Source organism: Colletotrichum jinshuiense, chromosome 4 (assembly GCF_051148585.1).
Source record: "Colletotrichum jinshuiense chromosome 4, complete sequence".
Classification (NCBI taxonomy): Eukaryota; Fungi; Ascomycota; class Sordariomycetes; order Glomerellales; family Glomerellaceae; genus Colletotrichum; species Colletotrichum jinshuiense.
This window is the reverse complement of record NC_139311.1, coordinates 1,303,728-1,316,912: the sequence shown is the minus strand read 5'-3', so window position 1 is coordinate 1,316,912 and position 13,185 is coordinate 1,303,728. Positions and strand designations below refer to the sequence as shown.

Below are 13,185 nucleotides of genomic sequence, written 5' to 3'. Positions count from 1 at the left end.
GTGATTTGACGTTGTAAGAGCGTGGTGTTGTAAGGGGAACTAGTAAGAGCGCATGAGCAGCCGGAATTTTTCCTGCGTCCGTGGCTTTTTAATAGCTCACAATACAAATATGGGCACTTTAAGGAGCAACATTCGTCGACCAATGATTTTGCATTGTTGGTAGTTGAAGAGAGCGGCGCAGCCCAAGAAATGTAATTTTAACCTGACGCAGCTGAAATGCAGGAGGCCCAACCCCTGCCAGTGATCAGTACCGTGGTAAAACAGCACGACAGTTCGAATACACAACGCGAAACAATTGTTCTTATTGCGCGTCAAGCTCAGTTGGGGTCAATTGTGTGGATGTATTGCGCAGATATCCATAGGTCCACCGGAAGACCGTGTGCATGCAACATGGTCTTATGACCTGTCGTACAGGTACGGAAACCCCTTATCAGGACAAGAGATTCCGGTGCAGAGAGCATTGCCCAGGGTTGTGCCCAAAATTCCATTTCATTAACCAATCCTGTAATCCAACATTTCTTGGTGCAGATATCTTTGATTAACAATTGCGATCTGAGTATATATGCAAGAACCTGACTCAGCTTCCTTGTTGGGGATTGCTGTTCCCCAGTTGAAAAATGTCGTTTGCGAGTCTTGGCGCAAGCATTCCATCGGTCATTGCTTCCAACTATGGATTCTGCTGTTGAAAAACACTCGAACAACCAACCCAGGTGTCGGATGTTTCAACCTTACGCCATGGCAAGGAGAATCGCTGCTCCTTCGGCCATGTGTGGTTAGGCGGCTTGTCTCCCAGTGGGTGTGAGCCATGCAATCGCATGGGTATCCGGTGCATCTGTTGGCGCTAAAAAGCTGCTGTTTCTCTTCCAACTACCATGTCAACTTCCCAAGATGGTAATACAGGGGACAGCATCCGGCGGCTAGGCCGGCATCCTTCCCCAAATGAGTACACTCTTGGATGGTTATGGGCAATGTTGGAGCGCAGAGTCCGAGAAGGGCAAAATGAACAAAGCACATTGCTTCCTCTCGCACCCCAAACTGAAACAAGTATATAAGAGAACTTCTTGCGCAAGAATAAATAAAAAGTCACTCATGCGAATACGGGCAGGCTTCCGGATCCGATTGACAAGGCTAAGCCGCAGAAAGATACTCTAGCTTCTACCCGTAGTACCTTTAAGCTCGCGTGAGCGACTCGTGTGTTCAGCCCGCCCGTCCTGATGTTCTCTGCCTCGGACCGAACTGTACCTTCTCTATATCGTAACTTGAATGGCAGCCAAGGTGTCACCTTGAATCTAGGTCAAAGTATTTCTGTCTTGTCCCAACCCACATGACATATCCTCTCACTCAAACCTCACCATACACTCTTAATAAACATCCACCTTGCCAAGAGGTCGTGATACCAGGTTTTCAAGACGGGCATAGAGCAAAAAAGACCGTTGGAAGAGGATGTAAACGCGTTAGTCACTAAGGCGGATGGTGAAAATGGCAAACAGTGTTGAGGAGCGCGACTGGTTGATGTGACTTGATTGAGAGGATTCGACGGTACACGGCTGGAGGATTGCGTAGTGTTGGCACGCGCCAGCTGCAAAAGAGTGGGACACACGAACACAAGTACCAGATCATCTGCTCAGCAAGAACGGATCCATTAATCATTGTTACGACGCTGTTTTAGTCAAGATTTGTGAGCTGGTGAACGACCCGGCGATACGAACGGCGATTCTTGGCGGAATCTCCAACTCGGAGGATTGAGAAATGACCGATTCGGTTTCTCAGTCGTCGCTGAAACCTCACACCTTCAGATAACCACCTCAGTACAGCGCTCCAAAGAGCTTGTCCTTCTTAACTCAAGCATACGTCCCATAGTCTAATTGATTCGCCTTCCCGGTTCTAATAGTTCACGCTCATATGGCTTCGTCTTACTGGAGCCCAACGGCTTGGTATAGATAAGTGTCATGATTTCACCGTCAACCCATTATCACGCTTCACTTTGCTTCCTGGCCTTGCAGACATGTATCGTAAGACTGGTAAATCATTCGGCGTAGAATCTGCCCGAAACAATGTTCCGGAAAAGAAAAGAAAAACAGTGCCTTGACGCTACTCCCTCTATCAGCGATGTTGAGTCTGGATATGACAGATGGGATTTCGATAGGAGGGCGGCGGAACCCCCGCCAACGGGACGTGCTGTATGGAAACTGCTTGTAACAAGGATGGATTTTGCGGATGATTTCTCTCGGATTGTGGCTAGGGATGGCGAGTTTCTTGACATTGACTTTCTAGTTTTGCCCTTCTTCATCACGATTTCCGTTCCGCGGAACTTCTCTAATGACGTATTCCGCGGCTAGTAAGAGATCAGGAGGTTTGGCTCCTCAGTTAACCCCATGTAAGCAATGCTAGTGGCCCAACACGCAGCCCGACGATTTCGGACGTTGCTGCGCGCAGGGCTTGCCTCCAAATCCTAGATGTGTGCTTTGAACGAATCAACAATGAAAATGTCCATATTGTGTATTCTCGGACCAGCCTTACTCATTTTCCTTTTTGCACGTTGCAAGAGAAAAGTCTAGCGCCAATAGAATGCCAGGAATCCAACCGAATATGCACGGCCAAGCAAACGCAGGAACCCATTAGCAAACACGCAACACATAATGCAGTTCCGATTACTCAATTTGGCTTCTCACAGTGAGCAAGGATGCCGGGACGCTGAATGAATGGGGCGTATGTGTCTGTTCATGTCTAGTTCTATTTTTGACGACAAATGAAAAGTATTCTATTACAGGTAGGTAATCGACATTCGGTGCAGATGATGTTCGTCGACCCAAGGAACCGACCCCGATGCACCATCCGTCCCCCGTCCCCCCTCGCTGACTCCGTTACGATGCAATGCAGCCCATACCCCCGTTACAAGAAATACAAAAGCGAACCTTCTCGCCCACGTCTATTTTCCATCTCTCCCTCGGTGGTATCTCTCACAAGAAGAAAAAAAGAAAATTATAAAACAAACAAAATGAAAACAGCTCTTGTGCTCCTCCTGTTCCTCTTCCTTAGAAGCAGAAGACGGCGTCGGTCATCTTGGCGCTGGCGCCGGGCTTCTGGAAGCCCAGGGCCTCGAGCGAGTTCTTGGCGGCGTTGACCATGCCGGGGGGCCCGCAGAGCATGATGCGCGAGTCCGGGCCGGGGGCGGGGAAGCGCTCGGCCATCATCTCCTTGGTGACGTAGCCGACGCCGTGGGCCCAGCCCTCGGGCGGCGAGTCGAGGAGGTAGTGCAGCTTGAGGTTGCGGGGGTAGCGGCGGGCGAAGGCCTCGAGCTCGTCGCGCAGGAGGATGTCGGCCTCGGAGCGGTTGGCGTAGATGAGGCTGACCTCGGTGGTGTCGCGGTCGTCCTCGCAGATGGCGCGGATGAGCTGGTACATGGGGGTGATGCCGGTGCCGCCGGCGAGCATGCCGATGCGCTTGGCGAGGTTGCGCTGGTAGCGCATGGCGCCCTTGGGGCCGCGGAACTGGACCTCGTCGCCGACCTCGAGGTGGGCGAGGTGCTTGCCGGTCAGGAGGCCGTCGGGGTAGCAGCGGATGACGAGCTCGAGGCGGCCGAGGTCGGAGTTGTTGGAGGTCGGGGTGTAGGAGCGGCTGACGGACTTGCCGTCGATCTCGGCCTTGATGGCGACGTGCTGGCCGATGGGCAGGCCGAGGACGGTGGTCGGGGTGGGCAGCTCGAAGACGAGGCGGTAGACGTTGGGGGCGATGAGGTGCTTCTCGGCGAGCGGGAGGGGGTGGTAGGTGACGGGGTCGAGCCAGCCGCGCTGCAGGAGGGGGTTGGCGCGGGCGACCTTGGGGATCTTCTTGTGGGGGCGGAACTTCATGGGGGTGAGGTCGAAGTGGAGGAGCTTGGAGAGCTCCTTGGCGGCGAGGGAGCCGGCGACGGCGAAGATGGCCGATGCGACGGCGAAGCCCTCGACGAAGCCGAAGCCGGTGCGCTTGGGGCGGGCGGCGTTGCCGCCCAAGGAGAGCCAGGCGGGGAGCTGGAGGTTGAGCCTCTGGAGAGCGGCGATGGCGTCCTGGCCGGCGGAGGTGGAGGAGGCGTGGCGGGCGGCGACGGCGCCGAGGCCGAGGAACAGGGCGGCGGCGGCGGCCTGGGAGGCGACGCGGGCCGCTGAGCTGGATGATGCGCCGGCGGCGGCGGGGGTCTGGGTGAGGGACTTGGGGGCGAGGCGGACGGCCTTGGGGGCGGAGCGCTTGTTTACGCCCTTGAGCTTGCCGATGCGGAAGTCGGCCATGATCTCGTAGGCGTCCTCGGAGTGGCCCGCGTTGTCGAAGGCCTCGGAAGCGTCAACGCCGCCGGCCTCGACCAGGATATCTGCACCGCCGGGGTGGTCGTGAATGTATTTTGTGACATCGTAGACTGTTGCGGTGACGGTTGGTTAGCATACAAGGGACCTTTTTCTTTTTCTGCAACGGGTTTACAGGGGTATGGGCGATAGCTTACCTTCACCGTGGATGACCATCCAGCAGTCGTCGGCCTCTCTGTGGAGGGCGACCTCCTTGGCCGTGTACTCTTGGCCTTCTGTTGATGCCATTGTGTGCGTGTGCGTATGGTATGTGTCGATGTGTGGGTATTATCTCGGGGGGGAGTAGAGCAAGGAAGGGGATGGAGGGTTGTTGGTGGGATGTCGATGTTGTGACACTGGGTTTCAAGTGTGGGTTGCGCGGGTATAAAAGGAATTACCGTCGTATTGGAGAAGAGGGAAATATGTCAACGGAAACTCGAGCAGATTCATATGGGCAGGACCCCTTTCTTCGAAGAAACGGGCCTCGGATTGAGGCAGCGCAGCATTATTATTTATCGAGGGGTGGTGCGCATTGCGCCATGCGACAACAAGACGGGATATCCACAATTGGTGAAAAAAATAAACCACCCCCCGAGCAATCGGCCGTCAGAGATTGGGAACGGCGCAATATCCGGAGGGGGAAGGGAAGGGAGAGATGCCGAGGCTCAAGCCAAGTGTGGGCATTTCTGGGTCTGGAGGCGCGATAAAGTCGATGGATGGAGCATGGGCCATGGGAGCATTGACGAGGGCAGGAGCAGAAGGCGGATTCGGCCGCGGTCGGCGGCGGGTGCCTGACAAAGCAGGCGACGGGATTGGACGCCGGGCCGTTCCACCCACCACAACGGCGTGCGCCTCGGCGGTCCCGATGGGATTTGCGGGCGACTGACGTCGACGCGCCTTGTTTGCTGTGAATGCGCGAGTCGCCGACGGTGAACTTTCGCAGCGAACCGGCTTTCAATCCCCGGTTTTACGTACTATGAGGGCAGAAGGTGGCGGCACAGGGCAGAAAAACAGCCCGTTGTTACGCAGCAATTACACTGTAGTTACAGAGTTGCGACGGAGGGAGGCCAAAATAATAACAAAATAAAAAAACAAAATTAGCGAGTCGCTACCGACTGATGAGTGCCGCAGGGCCAAGAGATGGCTCTGATCAAATGCCAGATTCGAATTCTCCTCTCAACCTTCCGGGATTGGACACAATGGGGACCCACGTTAAGCGGAATGCACGGCGGTGATTGGGCGCATCACACATGTGCCCGTGAGGTGTCCAATGATGACTACTCTGGACGGGGTCGTTCCAGCCCAGGCCTCGAAGAATTACGTGGGTGGCTCAACGAGCCGAGGCGACGGATTTCGGGACTTGAACGGCAGGAAACAGCGACGACAGCAAGGTGCGGCAAATTTTTGCAGGGCAGGGGCGGGCCAGGGGGGAAGCAGGGGCAGGGGAGTACGGTGGGGGCCGCTTTCCTTCTGGAAGAACCCACTCCCAATTTCGAGAAAATAAGGGAGAGAGCTTCTTATCAAGCCACCACCAAGAGCTCTCACACGCACCTACCTACACTACATAGTGTTCGGAGCACGATGTACTAGGCAGGTATGCGGTATGGAGTCCTATGCAGTACGGGTACAGCACACACACACACAAAACCACTACCCCCTTGTCTCGCCTCGGCACACCTAGCTAGCGCAGATCATCCACGGCATCTAGCCCTATCAGCGCCCATCAAACGCCCCAAATCTCCGTTTTTTCCCTTTCCATCATGCTGTGGCTGCGCGCGCCCAAAGCTCCCGCATCCTCAGTGCGAACAGTTCCGCTGTCATCGTGCCACGCCATGCAGAGCCGCGGTTTCTCTCCGTCCCACGCCCCGTCAACGTCGACGGGGCCGTTTAACCATCAATGCCCTCGCCCTCGTCCCTATCGGGTCCCGCTCTTCTCGGACTTGAGCGCCCATGAAGTCATCAACCCCCCGGCCCAGGGACCTTTGAGATGAACCTCGGCAGGCCACTTTTTCGTTTTTTTGGTGTCTCCCCTTCGCAAAAAAATGGGCACCAGCGTGTTTCCACCAAAAAGGAATTGACATTGCATGGGATCGGATTGGATAAGCTACACCACTCACTGCCCGATGTAGCTGTGCCGTCCCTTGCGGTACGTACTGTTGCGATTGCGAGCTTTTATTTTTTCCCTTGTTACTTATATATCGTCAACCCGTTGCGCTTCCCCAGTAGAACTCGACCACTTGGCCTGGAACGTCTATCTATCTATCCTGTCCGCTACACACTCTATCCTCCATCTCCTTAATCCTACTGTTGCATCAAGACCACCCACACTTGTGCGACTTTCACATCACACACATACGCACGCACACACACATCCCCCTCGCCATGTCATCACAACGCTTCTACCTGTTGGGTGAAGACCCTTCAGTCACAACAGAGTTTGAGATCCCCGCCTCAACAGACGAGGAGGGTCTCCAGCATCTCGCCGCCTCCCACTTTGCCGTCGTCGACCACAAGGGTATGTCACTTTCTTTCTCCCCCACCGTAAATGGTAAATGTGAACAGCATCAACTAACATGCGCACCTTCCAGGCGTTGGCTTTGTCTTCGGAGAAGATGCGCTGACAACCGTCGCCGACGTGCTCGCCGTCGAGGGCCCTGTCGCCATCACCATCGACGGCCACGCCGTCCGCGAGGTCCCCGGTCCCCAGGGCCTGCCCTTCGTCGGCAACTACTTCGAGGTCTACCCCGACCACCTCGGCAACCACCAGCGCCTCTTTGAGAAGTACGGCCCCCTCTTCAAGACCAACAACATGGGCTCCGTCATCTACCACACCAACGACCCCGCCCTCGCCAACATCTTCTTCTCCGAGAGCGACTTCTTCACCAAGAACATCATCCCCGGCCACCCCCTCTACCCCATCAAGAACCAGGAGTCGGGCGTCTTCCTCGGCGACACGAACACCCCCGAGTGGAAGGAGGTCCACAAGTTCCTCCCCCCCGCCTTCGGCCCCAAGGCCGTCCGCCACTACGCCCCGACCATGCAGGCCACCATCGAGGATGCCTTCAAGGTCTTTGACGAGCTCGACGACAGGGACGAGGCCTGGAACGTCTACCCCTACATGCTCAAGCTCGGCTCCCAGGCCGTCGGCAAGCTCGTCCTCGGCATGGACTTCAAGCACTTCACCGCCGTCGACGCCCCGCCCCACGAGATGGTCATCCGCATCGCCCAGTCCCTCGAGCTCAACAAGAAGATCACCTCCATGGGCAGCTGGTACGCCTCCCTGCCCTTCGGCGACCCCAAGCGCCTCCGCGACGCCCGCGGCCGCATCATCGACATGATGAACGAGTCCATCAACGCCGCCTCCCAGGGCGGCACCGAGAACCTCGACCTGCAGGAGGCCGCCCTCCAGGCCGACAACATGGTCGACTACGTCCTCCGCGCCAGCGACAGCCGCGGCAACAAGCTGCCCCGCGACCGCATCATGGAGCCCCTCGTCGTCGCCACCGGCGCCGGCTTCACCACCACCTCGTCCCTCCTCTCCTGGCTGCTCTACGGCCTCGTCGCCTACCCCGGCATGCAGGAGCGCCTCCTCCAGGAGCTCGTCGACAACGGCTTCGACGCCGACACCCAGATCACCGCCGACCTCACCCAGAAGCTCACCTTCCTCGACAAGTACATCAAGGAGACCCAGCGTCGCCACAACCCCTCGTACCAGCCCGCCCGTACCTCCCAGGTCGACCTGATCCTCCCGGGAGGCTACAAGCTGCCCAAGGACTCCATCTGCATCCCCGCCATCCACCACATCCACAACAACCACCTCGTCTGGGACAACCCTGCCCGCTTCGACCCGGACCGCTGGGACACGGACAAGGTCAAGAACCGCCCCAACGCCTCCTACATCCCCTTCGCCACCGGCCCTCGCATGTGCATCGGCTTCAACTTCGCTCTGCAGGAGGTCAAGGTCTTCCTGCCCAAGCTCATCTGGCGCTACAAGTTCACCATGGCCCAGGACGGTCCCGTCGAGTACGACCCCATGTTCCAGCTCATCCGCCCCAACAACTTGTACGTGCGCGCTGAGAAGAGAGTCAAGTGGCCCCCCAGGTCTGAGGCCTAAACGGGCGTCTTGTCTCTTCTGAGGGAGCCGGTTCTTTGTGTTTTTCTTCTTTCTCCCCCCTCCTGTGGTTCTCAAACTGAAGACGAGAGCGGTGCGGGGCGGGAAAGAGTTCGGGAGTAACAAGTTCATTTTGTACCATCATTGTCAGTGTATACCCTGGAGCATTGTATGGCGCAGCATTTTGGGGGAGTGGCGGGGATGAAAGTGGGTTTTGTTTTGGTTTGGGTAGATCTCATGATATAGACATAGAGCTGGATATATAGATCTAGACTAATTGCAATGTTCTTTTTTGTATAAATTCGTCGTACCCAGGTGACCGCAATGTACCTGTCTGCATGACCACAACACCCAGTAACCACGCTGAGCACACGTCCAGGGCATTGGTAGTTTTGAGGGAGGGCCATCCTGCTCAATGATGATCAATTCTTGGCTGCAGTTTGCTCGGCAGCCAAAATATCATATATAGTCAAATTTGCATGCAGCATGCGGCGCTAAATGACTAGTGACAAGCTGCGCCACCAGGTTGCGTAGGCGAACTCGGCCATGTGGCAGGACACCATATCATTGGGTTCGATGCAGGGTACTTCTGGTGCATCTCAACTGTACCGTTGCCCTCAGCCTTGTGGTTGTCAGAGTGAGAACAGGCTACGTTCATGCTTGTTGATTTTGACACGCTTTGCGGCCCTACAGACCTTGCGAATCTAGCTGTGCTTGATATTGAAACCCACGCGACTCACGCAACTTGTAAAGGCACATCTCCCGCAGTGGCTGCAGTCGGCCATGCAGAGGTCTCGGCCGGCCCCCGAAGCACTGGAGACGGCCTCTCCGAGCCCCCGCAGCGACAACAACCCACTGGGCGAATTCGGCACCAGGCTGGGCCGAGACAGAGCCCAGGAATCCTTGCGAGGGCATTCCCCGCACTCGATAAGCTCGACGATATCCAGAGACAACACCGCTGGCTGCGGCTCCCACCAGGCCGCCTTGCTGGCAGACTGGGGCCGGAAGCAGAGGGAGCGCGACGCAAAGCCTCTCCTGTTCCCCGCTTTGGGACCTCGCGCTGGAGGCGTGCATTTTGATAAAGACTTTCACGATATGTACCCTGGCGCAGCGAACCCGGAAGCGCTCATTCGGCAAAGGATCATAGAAATCGCTCCCGGGCTGGCGGCTGCGTCCTTCGACAAGCAAAAGTTACCTTGGCAAATACTACTGCTACTCCGGATCGTGAATGGAGCTAAAGGATACATTGCGGAAGGCATAGATCCACTCAAGATCTTGCTCGAATACAAGGTCTCGCAGAGACTGTCCCCTGGTACACTGGCTCGGATTCAGGCTTCGCGGCAATACAGACTGCAGTACCCGACCGTATTATGGCCAGAATGATGAAGACGCGCTACAAAGTCTGCTGCGGAGAGCCAACCACCAGACGAGCCCGATTACATGCGCGGCTCTGAGTCACTGGTATGTCGATGTTGTGCGGGCCTGGGTAGATGATCCTACGGCCGAGGAAGCAAAGGATGAGTTTGGCGAGGCCGTCGACAACGAGGACTGGATGACGATGGAGACCAACATGATGTTGCCTTTTCTTGGAATGATCTGTATGGGGAAAAGGCTTGGAACGCCCATAACACACCACCGCCGCACTCTGTTTGTGTTTGATAATTGGTTTGTGTCCCGGGCTGCCAACATGCTTGGAATTTTCCCCTGTGTTCTTGCTTAGCGTTACAATCTCATTGAAATTAGAGCAGTTAGACTCTATTGATAAACTTTGCTCCGCTCATTAAAACGCATCTTTTTATTAAGGAAGATGGCTGTGCAGAGTATCCGGACAACAACGACCATGCTCGATTTCTGGCATCATGCGGGGCCGTAATGGTACGTTTTTTAAGGGAAGAAACAGAGCTAGTAAGAGCCGCTGAAGTTACTCCATGGGGAAAACATGTCTGCTCTCGAGGGTTACAAAGGGAGTAGTGATAGGACTTTGAATGGCGGCGTCAAATGCCGCAAGACCTACAATCAATGAAAAGAAGGTGATGAAAACACAGATCCGCATATGGCTGGCAATGGCAGATGCAATGTGAAGGGAAAATGGCTCCACGTATATCGAGGATTCTTCTTGAGCGCAGCCTTCTCATTTCGCCTGTGAAATAGACGAAGTTGTTACCAACTGAGCGTTTGTAAGTAAGGAATGGAGTCTGTTGTTGGCTAATAAATCGGGTAACTCTAACCACCGACCACCAAGTTGTCTACAGGTGTAACTATGACGTCTTTGTGCTCCACTACGGGGTTTGGAGACTCCGTCTTGGGAAACCAACAGACATGAAGCTATGGCATAAGGATGATCCATTAGGAGCAAAACACAATTGAATTATGAGAAAGGATCCGAGATGTCAATTGAGTACTCGAATATAGGAATTAGTGCGCCTACAAGCTATGCAGCCTCAATCGATCAAACACCGGTACACGCATCTCTCACAACAGGGACAAAGAAGTGGAACACCGAAGCTTCCCCGTCCGCATGCATGCAAGTCCGGGGTGTGTTCCCTGCTGATCTTTCACTTTATTCCTCCAAGTTGAACCTTGCCTCACATCCCCCCAAATCTGCCAACAAAAAAACAGCCATGTCCTTGGCACCGGTGCAAGTGCCGCCTAGGAAGCGTCGCAAGACACAGCTCGCGTGCAACCCATGCCGCAGCCGCAAGTCTGGTTGCGACGGCGCGCGTCCAGTGTGTTCTCCGTGCAGATCCAAGGGCTGGCAGCAGCAATGCACATATCAGGAGTCCGTGTTGCGCGCGTCATCCAGGCCGTAAGTCCCCATCCGCCCTCTGGACAGCCACGGAATCGGTGATAGACAGGTCAATGACACATTTCAGATCGATTTCAGAGCTACAACGAAGACTCGAGAGATTGGAAGGGTCGCCTGTGCCTCAAGCTTCCGGTCTCGTCACCAACACCTCACCATTGTATGGGCCGGAAGCTTCGGAAACTACCCCGGTGCCGATTGGCGGGACAGGGGTAGTGAGAGGGATCGACTACTCTGGAGGCAGCAAACGAAGCCCAAGGCCAACCGAGAATGCGCCAGCAAATCTCAACCAATCAGATGGCGCCTCGCATCAGAATGAAGATGAGACTATCTACGGCCCATCGTCGAACATTTCGTTCATTCGACAGGTGACGCTGGCCGCCGACACCAGCAAGGCAACTGGGCTAAATCCGGGCGAAGCCAGGGACAAGGCCGAGAATAGCACGCCCACAGTGCTCGGCTTTTCAACGACGGAATCCAAGAGCCCCGATACCCTGTCGGAACCACTAATGCTACCCGAAAGATGGCTTGCCGACAATCTGGTCAATGCTTTTTGGGAGTTCGTTCATCCAGTCTTCCCCATACTTCATCGGTCGTCTTTCGTAGCATCTTACGAGGCTTTGTGGCAACCGATGAGAGGAAGCGGCCAGAAACGAGACTTCAAGGACGTTGTCTTCCACGCAACCTTGAGCATAGTGCTAGCTCTTGGCGCTCAACGAACCGAGCAGGTATCGGTGGCGGAACAATTGCAGCTGGCGGATAAGTTTTACAGGCAGTCTGTCAAGTTTGTTTCAGTTGACACACTAGACCATTCATCACTGCAAGTAGTGCAACTGCTTCTGCTAAGGGGAGTCTATCTACACTACACGCAGTATGCAGATCGATGTTGGAACACCGTCGGCGTTGCTTTGAGAGTCGCACAAGGCCTTGGACTGCATGCACAAGGAGATAAGTCAAATGCGGATAACCAGCTCCAGAGAGAAATGAGGCGACGGGTCTGGCATTGTTGCCTCACTATGGATCGGTACGATTAGTTACTCTCATGAGTACCGCAGTTTCTTCTTCGCAGCTGATTACTGATCCATATGTTTAGCTTGACTGCAACTACCTTTGGAAGGCCAGTTCTTCTTTCTCGCCAACACCGTGTTCCCGACCCTGCGGCCATTGACGATGAATATTTGTCAGATACTGCCACGGGTGTGCAGCCGCCTAACCGCCCCTCGTACCTGACGTTCTTCGTTCACTCTTTAGCATTATTCGACGTTCTGAAAGAAATCCTCGCAAAGTTTTATTCTGACGGTGGCTATGCTTTAGAGCAGAGAGCAGAGTCCCTAAATGATGTCCTTCGGCTGTCATCAAAACTAGACGACCTAAGCGAGTCATTCCCGGATTACTTGAAAGAAAACGGGAACTTGGCAGGATATGATGAAGATCTCCGAGTCTGTCTCCAGATGCAAGCCAACATACTCAAGTCTAGGTAGGGAAAGTCCAATCTTCCTTATGCTCTCCGGGCTGGGGCTTAACTGACTCGGATAGGGTTCTATGGATTCGGCTTCTGCTTTTGCGCCCTCTCCTTCTGGAAGAAGCAAAGCAAGTTGGCCGGTCTGCAAAAGTTGTGCCAGACTCATCGAGTCTCCGCGAGAGTTTTGGCCACGCCGCAAACGCGCTATGTGTTGCAACAGCTCACAGCGTGCTGCAAGAGATGTATGAAAAGCTGGGAAGCGTGCGGCAAAACTCGGCCTGGCATGTTTTACTGTGTAGGTGAACTAGGTTTTGGGATATCTTATATTCAATACTGACAGGAGCTTCTAGTTACGTTTGCTGCTGCCTCTACTCTGGTGGTGGCCACCTTATGTCCAGACCTCAAAGTCAGTTTTGACAGGGAACCCACAAAAACATCGTGGGACCGAGCACTACGCATCTTTGACTTCCACAAGAAGCATGTATCTTCCGCC

The 13,185-nt window shown here is 54.8% G+C and overlaps 2 protein-coding genes across 2 annotated transcripts; one reads left to right on the top strand and one right to left on the bottom strand.

Moving 5' to 3' along the window:
• Positions 1 to 3,035: 3,035 nt before the first annotated feature.
• Positions 3,036 to 4,565, bottom strand: EsH8_IV_000333 (uncharacterized protein; the record flags this gene model as incomplete). Its single annotated transcript, XM_083265223.1, has 2 exons — positions 3,036 to 4,390; positions 4,475 to 4,565. The coding sequence occupies 2 exons, from the start codon at positions 4,563 to 4,565 to the stop codon at positions 3,036 to 3,038; spliced, it is 1,446 nt and encodes a 481-aa protein (XP_083124118.1).
• Positions 4,566 to 6,698: 2,133 nt separating this feature from the next.
• EsH8_IV_000332 (cytochrome P450) lies at positions 6,699 to 8,430 on the top strand (the record flags this gene model as incomplete). Its single annotated transcript, XM_083265222.1, has 2 exons — positions 6,699 to 6,831; positions 6,905 to 8,430. 2 exons carry the CDS (start codon positions 6,699 to 6,701, stop codon positions 8,428 to 8,430), a joined length of 1,659 nt encoding a protein of 552 aa, XP_083124117.1.
• Positions 8,431 to 13,185: the final 4,755 nt, after the last annotated feature.